This window comes from Taudactylus pleione, unplaced genomic scaffold (genome assembly GCF_031769625.1).
Source record: "Taudactylus pleione unplaced genomic scaffold, aTauple2 ptg000133l, whole genome shotgun sequence".
NCBI classification, from domain to species: Eukaryota; Metazoa; Chordata; class Amphibia; order Anura; family Myobatrachidae; genus Taudactylus; species Taudactylus pleione.
Genome location: NW_028284535.1, coordinates 1,693,811 through 1,702,908, shown reverse-complemented (window position 1 = coordinate 1,702,908; position 9,098 = coordinate 1,693,811). Strand labels below are relative to the sequence as shown.

The following is a 9,098-nucleotide window of genomic DNA, read 5'->3' as shown; positions in this document are numbered from 1 at the left end:
AAAGGGTTATTCTTCGTTAAATGGGCCCTTACTCCCATGTGTTTGTTTGGTTCTCAGATAGGCCGGGATGTACTAAAGGAGAAATGCGCTAAAAACACTGTTTTTGGGGGGTTTACCGCAATTCCACATGTACTAAGCCCCGGCAGCACTTTTATCGGTGCAGAGGGTAACGGCAGAAAAACCTGGCGTTACCCTATAGAAGCCTATGGGCTTCTTACCGCACCCGGCTCCTGACGATTCGCAGCCGTTGCCCAGCGCTGGCCCCCACTCACCTGCTCTCCATTGTCGCCGGCCCGCGCTCCTCCTGGGTCCTTCGCTCTCCTCCTCCTAATCTTCTTCTGGGTGGAGGGAGGAGGAGGAGGAGCCCGGGGCTTCCTGCACAGGTGACCAGCAGGAAGCTCCCGGAGCTCGGAGGGGGCGGGGTCCACGGAGACCCCGTCACCCGGCGTCGGCTGCTTCGCAAAGGGCAGCTCTTATCGCAAGTGCTGTCCTTTGCGATACTAATCGCATATGTTAGTACATATGTGATTAGTAAGGTTGCGGTGACTGGCGGAATGGTCACCGCAACCTTAGTACATCCCGGCTAATACAAGAATCTTGTAGACACACAGAGGACGCCCAATGGCACAAATAAATGAAGTAGAATATATATATATATGACGTTTCATACAGGACGCTGATGTAAATTTCTATATAACTTTATATCACTGGTTTGCCCAATTAATGTTATCTCTGGGCCTGATTCAGAGCTGTTATGCTAATGCCGCAGGAGGCGTCTCGTGTAAGTAGACTTCTATGATCTGCTGCTGCGTCCGAGGAAGCAGCCATCGAATCACTTGCGTGAACATCGGCCGTCTACCTCAGGTTACCCGCTGGTTACTCAGGATGGCCGTGAAATTCACACTTCCGAGGCCAGTGAAGCTGCGTTAGAAGACACAGACACAGGCCTCAGCCGAAACGCTCCCCATCGCCGCCCTTCCCCGCCCCCAAACATAGGGGGCACTGCAGACTCTGATCGGCACTTGCACAGTACAGATCCTGCGAATGCGCCGATCGGGAACCATCGGAGTTGTACACCACCCATCGGGTCTCTGGGGCTGATTCAGCAAGTAACGCAGATGAGAATTTTTTTCACACTGTGCATGCATCGCAAACTAGCCAGTGTGAGCAGGTAAGGGTACGCAGGCTACACGCATTTTGATTGACAGGGAGTGCCGTTTGTGGGTGGTGAAGAGTGGGTGGTCAGGCGAAAGCAGGCGCGCCTGTGCGTTGGGACGCCGTTATAGGGACGTGCATAATTAAGGCAGTGCGGTGGCATATGCAGCCAGACGACTCGATGCACGCGGCCAAATCCTGCATGAGATCAGGTCAACCTCTATTGTGCATATGGTTCCGATGGTTCTCGATGTTTCCGCTGTCTTGCGGACTACTCAGGCTTGAGTAAAGGGAAGTGGGTGGCATTGTGTAGTGCTGGGCGTCTGCATCATATGCTGCGGTTGCCGTGCGTATGCATTGATTAGCATATACACGCAGCAGACGAGTGCTTGCATGCGTGCGCACACTTGCGTTCCTTACTGAATCAGCCCCTCTGTCCGCTAATATCAAGGAATAACGACACCTAAAGTCATGCGTTTTATTTTTTAAAGACATATTTTAATTACAAGTAGAATTTGGCACACACAGTACGGCTGGCATACCAAGCCCTGACACAAGATTATATACATACATTAATGTGCAGTGATAGAGACAGCACACGCCCTCGTGTGACTGCCTCACTTCAGATTGTCACAGTTTATAATCTACACTTCACACCGATATAATGTGCCGATTTCTTCATCAGCCCCTGGGGAGAGCCCATATAATCAGCACTGTCTCAGTGATTACCGGTGTAAGAAAAGCAGCAATATACAGGCACAAGTAAAAAGACGTATATACAATACACAAGTGATGTCAATACTTGTATAAACTCCCAAATGCAATATATGTATAATCAGTGAGTTCTGATGTCATTTCAGTGCTCATTATAGGGAATAATGCAACCCCTACTGTAAATTATTGATACATACCACCTACAGTATCTGTCCCGACTCACAGGTTATGAATGCAGCGTAGTTTTGAGCAAAAGCATACGCATTTTGGCCAGACAGGGGTGGGGTTTGAACAAATATGGGTGGGGTTCTGACAAATATGGGTGGGGTTTGTAGATATGGGTGGAGTTTTGACAGATATAGGTGGGGTTTGGACAGATAGGGCAGGGTTTAGACAGATATGGGTGGGATTTGGACAGATAGGTGTGTGGTATGGATAGATATGGGCAGGGTTACTGCTAATTTGGTGTGTTTAAATGTTGGCAGGCATGTATGATATTAGGACTTCTAATATCCATATAATTCACAGTAGGAAGTATATTGTCCCATATATTATCGCTTCACATGTGTAAATACATACTATAAAACAACTGTAAATACTGACATTTGTGTAAGCAAAGGAGACAATCTAAAGGCTCTGTTTGATTATAAGCTACAGGTTCTGCCTAACAATTTACTACGAGCCAGTGACATCACCGAGGCATGGGGCATTTTGTGCCTCGAGCCTCAGTCACTACACTGGTTAGTGGTGAATTGATAGATTGAATTTTGATTCAGCCACAAAAACGGCTGCCTTTGGGTGTGCCAAATAAACAAAATACTTTTTGGAGGCAGTGATCTTAATGCATGGCAGCAGGTGTGACACTTGTGTACATTGTCCTTCATTGTGGTATATAATATATATATATATATACTATATGCGTTTGTGTGTGTGTGTTGTATGTTGCTTTTACTGACCAATTGGAAGCAGCTAGTACAGTGCCGTTATGTAATCAGCAAAGTGTGCCTCTTACAGAGCCATTTTACTAAATCGATGGCACCTATTTATTTGGCAACACCTATATTTGGAACTGCTGGTGGAGACAATAGTGCAAACACCAGGAGCGGTGAATAAACCTCCTGCTGCCGCGTCTCTGGTATTACTGGTACAGGGCTGTGTTCTGCTGAATTCTAGGGAGCATAAACTGCAAATCATACCCACGTAGGGTAAAACGGGGGCTCCCCACACAGGAAGTAAGAGGTTGTGGGTGGCGCAGGAGTGAGTTATAGAGTTAATAGCAGCTGATACTTCAACTAGCACCAGGGGTTTAATGATCCATTGTTGTGCTACAAAAATAGCGGGAAATAATATTACTGTAGTAACATTAATTCGTATGCTAATACTGTGTTCATCAGAACCGCAGCTGGGTAAAGTGTGCCTCTAACAGAGCCATTTTACTACACAATCTACCAAGATGGTGAGGGCAGGGCATCTAAAGATGGCTGCAGGGGAGGTGGTGGGAATAATTATTTATATGAAGGAAAAGCACAATTGGGTATACTGAATATACGACTCATTGGTCCTAAGCAAATCTAGTGTTCCATCTGCACAGGGGGTGATTTACAATGTGCAGTAGCCGATAGCAGCCAATCAGACATTTCCTCTCATGCAGGGGCAGATGTACTAAGGGCCTGATTCAGAGCCGCTCGTAAGCGGCCGCTCGTTCGCTCCGAGCGATGTTTGCCCAACTGCGCATGCGTACGGATCGTTATACGCATGCGCGAACCAGTCAGTGCGGTCGAAATTCATGTGCTCGCAAAATAGCGAATGCCTGATAATTTGAGTGACAGGAGGAGGCGTATGTGGGTGGTAATGGGGGAAGGTGCTTGAAAACGGGGAGTGGAGATCAGAACGCAGGCGTGCTTAAAAGTCAAAACGGGCGTTTTAAGGGTGTGCATAATTAAAACAGCAGCGTCACTGACCACGTCACTGGGTTATTTTATAGCCAGAACTGCTCGCAAAATTGTGGTAGCAAAAACCAACCACAAGAATAGCGAGCAGTTCATACCCTGGTCGATGTACTCGATTAATCTAATAAATAGCGGACATGACGTAGGATGCGAGCGGCCAGGGGGCGTATTTTTTTCAAAAAACGACCGCAAGTTTTGTTCGCTCGTTCAGACCTAGAGGCGTGAACAGACCGCAAAGAGCAAACGGTTCATTTGAATAGCCACCCCTATTTTCTGGACGAGCGAGCGCTAATTGCGTCCGGCTCTGAATCAGGCCCAAAGCTCAGTGATAAATTGGAGAGTGATAAACTACCAGCCACTCATGTTACAGGCTGTGGGTGGTAGTCAATTAGTTTCGCACCCGCGATAAAGTTTCGCCTGCCGGACTTTTCGCCTACATCGTGTATTTTAGCTTATCGTGCGCGCCCCCGCTATTGGCCGTATTCAATTCCATAAGATGCGAAAACGGAGACACGCGAAGTCAGAACAGGCGAAAAGTGGCGTCAGAATCGGGGAAATCAGCCTGAACCCCCCAATAAGCTGCAGAAACATTGAGGATCAATGTAGTAGTCCCCGATTAGTCCTAATACAACTGTTTGGAGTTAAGTTTTCATAATTACCACTAATTAGTGTCTTTGCACAAGTGGTGAAGAATGGCATAAAGCAGTATTTTTTGGTGAAAATAAGTAGTCCTGGCAAATTTGGGGTACCTGAAAATGGGTGCTAGCATGGTTTATAGTTGCTAAAGTTAACTTTTACAAAAATTTAAATTCCACCCCCAAAAATGCACCTGCAATCCCCAAAACACTTGACCCCTTTAGAGCACCCCCAGAACCTTATTTCGCTAGTTTGCGAACTTGTCCCCCCACTTTGCACTTTTTCGCCCCAAAATTCAAAGTACTTTTTTGGAGTGTTCTTAAGTTTTTATATGTAGGATTTTTTTGACGCAGTTGTCTATTGGGGGGGCTGTCCCATGGGTTCTGAGTGGTTTCCCCTCTTTGCACCCCCAAACAAAAATGTTGTACTTCTTAACTCCACCTACTCAGAGGTGAATCTTTTTCACCTATTACATTGCGTTTCCGCGTACGCGAAAAGAGGATGGAATTGAATACGGCGATACTTTTTCTCGCGGATCTCGGCTTTTTCGCTTCTAATTGAATACGGGCCTGTGTTTGAAAAATGACAGTTAGGAGCTGATTGGTTGATAGTTTATCACTCTTTCATTTATCACTTTCCAGAGCTAAGTACATCTGCCTCATAGGGAGAGATGTACTAAGCCTTGAAGAGTGATAAAGAGCAAAGAGCTAAAGTACCAACCAACCAGCTCCTGTCATGTTACAGGCTGTGTTTGGAAAATGGCAGTGAGGAGCTGATTGGTTGGTACTTTATCTATCTCCAGTTTATCTCACTCTGCAACGCTTAGTACATCTCCCCCACAGTAAGTAAGGTTTAGTGCACTCAGGTGTCATGTAGATGTAGGTGACATGTAAACCTGACTACAATCCATCCCACTGAATGAATGAGCGATGGGAGATCACAGAGATGGCTGTTGGTGCGGTGCCTCTTCGGCTTACAGGAAAGGCGTGGGGCAGAAATGTAACATGCTCCACATACCCACAATCCTCTTTGATCAATACAGCAGTGAGCACTGTATCTGCACCGCTCTATAGTGATCAATGCTACCTACGTGACCATCCCCCTGGGAGCCCTAAAACCTAACCTACCCCCCCTCCCCTACGGCTGTCCGCGTCTGGCTTACCTTCGTCTGGTATGCTGGGCGTCGGGCTCCCGGCGTAGGTCTGACAGGTGTCGGGATTTCAACGCCTGTCATTAGTGCCTTGCTGGGATTTGACAATCGGGAAGCCGGCGGTCGGCATTTTGACCATCGGCTTCCTGACTGCATCTCGTTCCGGGGTGAAAAAGGGTAATGACGGTTGCTCTTGCATGCGAGGGACAGGGGGCGCTGTGGTCGCATAAATGTGTTGGAGATAGAATACAGGCAAATATCCGCATAGATTAGCGATCGCTGTAAATGGGCGGAATTGCATCTGCATTACGTGCAACTCATAATCAGACTTATAGTTGAGATATTTGGTATATTACTACATCATTGTGCATGAAATATACCCGTTAGTGTATACACAGGAAGTCATTGCAGAAAATACAGATGTAAGTAATAATTCATTGGGTGAATCTACTAAAGGTCGAGTTTAATCGATTTTGATCAATTTTAAATCGATGTTGTGCTTGAGGGGCTAAATCGCATGATTACAAACGTTTAAACATCAATCTAAAAAAAATAAATTGTATTTTAGTAAATGTGCGATGTAGCCTGTGAAACACAACATCGATTTAGATCGATTTAAAATCAATTAAAACCGACCTTTAGGAAATTGACCCCATAGTGTCATGCTACTGTCTGTGTGGGCAGAACACTGCGCTATTAGCCTATTGTATTACGATGAGAGTATGTGTCTGATTGTCATAAAACACTGTCCAGAAATGAGCACTTTTTTCATGTTATTTTTGGTTAGGTCACTGCATTGCAGAACGATCCTTAGGCCTCTAATGGTTGTCTTGGAAACACATCGTATGCACCAGCTCTCCTTAGCTTGCACGACACGTACCTCTTTACTCAAAGTACCACATTTGTTAATTCCTACAGTTTAGGCTTCTGTACATAAGTATTTTATGAGGTTAAGTCCAGTTCGACTGCGGAGGCAGGAACTCACACATACCCCGCCTGTTAAGTGCTTTTGTTTGAGACAAAATAACACAGAAAAGTCAAAGACGTCCGTCTCGTAATTCTTATATATCATAGCATTAGTTTTAATACAATGGCTGGTGAGGGAAATCACTTTCGCAGTCCAAAATAAATATATATATATAATATATATATAAAAAAAACAGTCCTGTAACAAAACGAAGAGTTATGTTGTTGCTTACAAACACAGACATTCCATGTGCTTATAACAGATAATACACACACTGTATATAACAGCTAGATGGGGGGAGGGGCATCTTGCATAGTCTTTTTGTGCTTTTGTATCCTCTTTAAAACAATTGTAGTTTCAAATCCTCCTTGACAGTATTTAAGTGTCTTTAAAAACCTGGCAACCATTCCCTTCAGTCCATGCTGCTTTTTTTTGCACATGGTTTCAGGCTCACAGTTCAATGGTCTCACTGGCAATGCTGTGAGAGTCTGTCGTTTGGCTTCTTTCAATGAGTCTCCTCCCAAACGTTTTCTCCGGCTCACTGCCCCTGGATAGGATGCTGGGTTGGGATCCTTGCTTGAGAAGTTGAGTGGTAGGCGTATCTTCGAGAGGCAGGCTTTCCACAGAAGACAGCCCGTGACGCCAGGGATTCCAGCTGATTTTGATGGACCCCTTGGAGACACTGTCCATGGAGCAACTTGACACCACTGCTTCTGTCGTAGCGTCACGAGGAAGCTCTTTGCTTTGCTGTAGACTTTCGCTTGGAGAGTCAACCTCGGTCATCGAGTCACCCTTGGCCAAGCTGTACATATAGTTTGGGTTGCTGCATCTTCTCATTTTCAAGTCGGATGAAATCAGTGGGTCAACTGTCTGGTTCAAAGCGGAACATTCCTTTAAAGAAGAACATGAGTCCTGTCTGGTTAGGTAACTGGGATACTGAAGGCTGGAATCTAGAAATATACTGTCTCTGACCAGATGCTCCCTAAACAATGCTTCATCTATGCTTCTGCTCAGATTGATAGGTGAGGGTGGACGGAACTCCAAATCTGTAAGTGAAAGCATGGACTCCTTTTCAAAACATATACTAGTGTAGGAGCGTCCCATGATAACATTCTGCGCTTTTGGTCCAAACACGGGTTCTGGTTTAGGTTTAAAGAGTGGCGATGAAGATCGACTATTGTTCCCGAACACTGGGCCACTCTTTGCTTCATTGTTTTCCTTGAGGATCCTGAGTGGAACGTTCTCTGCCTGGTTCCTGATGAGGCTTTTGCTGATGTTGTTGTTGACCGCCCTGTCTTGTATATTGTTTGTCCAATCGTAGCAGTTGTTTGGATACTCTGGAACATCACTTTTCTTGTAGGTGCAGAAGTAGCTGATGATTTTGGACCAGCAAGTATGATCATTACTACTGCACTGAAGACAGAAGCTGTGCGATGCTACGAAAACCAAGGAGAAGCACAGAGACAACTCAAAGATCCGGAACCAAAACTGCAGGAACCACCAAGACCAGGAAAATTCATTCTTCCTACCAAGTATTCCGTACAGCCACAATATGGCATACACCTGCAGGCCGCAGCACAGAAGCCCAAAAATACTGCTTACTAACAAAACTCTGGATGTTGTAAATATGCACTTGGTACTTCTTGTTTGAGTTTGAACCACCACAATTTCCTCACCAGCAGGTGATGCCCTTTGTGTTTCGTTTACAATGTCCTTATTGCTCTTTCTTAGTCGATGGTAAGCCACAAAATTTCCAACCATTAGAAATATGCCCCAGGAAATGGAAAGGATCTGCAAGACCATGTTTACCGAAGGATTGAGCAGGTGGGTGAGCAGGTCCGCACTCAGGAGGACTATGAAATGAATGGTTGCTACAACCGCAAGCAAAGCGAGACTCTGCAACTTTGGCGGCAGAATCTGGAGGCGGGCGATCTTCAGAACCAGGAGGACCAAAGCAGCAAAAGCTGATAGCATAAGCGGGAAGGTAACATTGTAAAGAACAAGAGCAATGGGTTGCGAAATCTTCATCTTTGTCCCGTACGGGTCGAGAAGAAAGAAAACACCCCGGAGGATTCCAATTGCAAACAAGAGGGCATTAGCAACAATTACATAAGGAAGGTAGGACACTCGTAGAATAGGAGATCCAATCAGGTTGATCAGTGCAATTACGGATAGAAGAAGAAATAGGGCGCCGGTCCCGTAGACATGCATATCCCAGGCAAAATGTAGAGTGTGATGTAGGTCTTCCCACTTTAGGAGCGTTTGGTTGGTTCCAACAAATTCACATGTGCCACTGGTCTTGCTGCACAGTGGTGTCTCCAAGGTTGTCTTTTTGGAAGGAAGGCTGGTCGGGGCATCTATTAGTGAGGGCCGATGTAGGGCTCTTTGAGTTGTGACTCTTATTTCCCCTCTGCGTCCATTCTTTCTGGTTCCATTGGGGAAGACTTTGGGCGTTGCAATTTCTCCCGTCTGCGGTGGGTTAGTACCTGGCACCGGGTCTGAAACAAAAAAACGTCAAGCCGATTAA

General features: G+C 45.7%; 1 protein-coding gene across 3 annotated transcripts in view; it reads right to left on the bottom strand.

Annotated features, from left to right (window-relative positions):
* Positions 1 to 1,654: 1,654 nt before the first annotated feature.
* PRRT3 (proline rich transmembrane protein 3) overlaps positions 1,655 to 9,098 on the bottom strand; it is a 108,927-nt gene continuing 101,483 nt past the window's right edge. For all 3 annotated transcript variants that reach the window (XM_088473236.1, XM_088473237.1, XM_088473238.1), the window contains exon 4: positions 1,655 to 9,069. In XM_088473236.1, the coding sequence (XP_088329362.1) occupies positions 7,022 to 9,069 (2,048 nt within the window). In that variant the 3' untranslated portion in view covers positions 1,655 to 7,021. The remainder of the gene's footprint in view (positions 9,070 to 9,098) is intronic.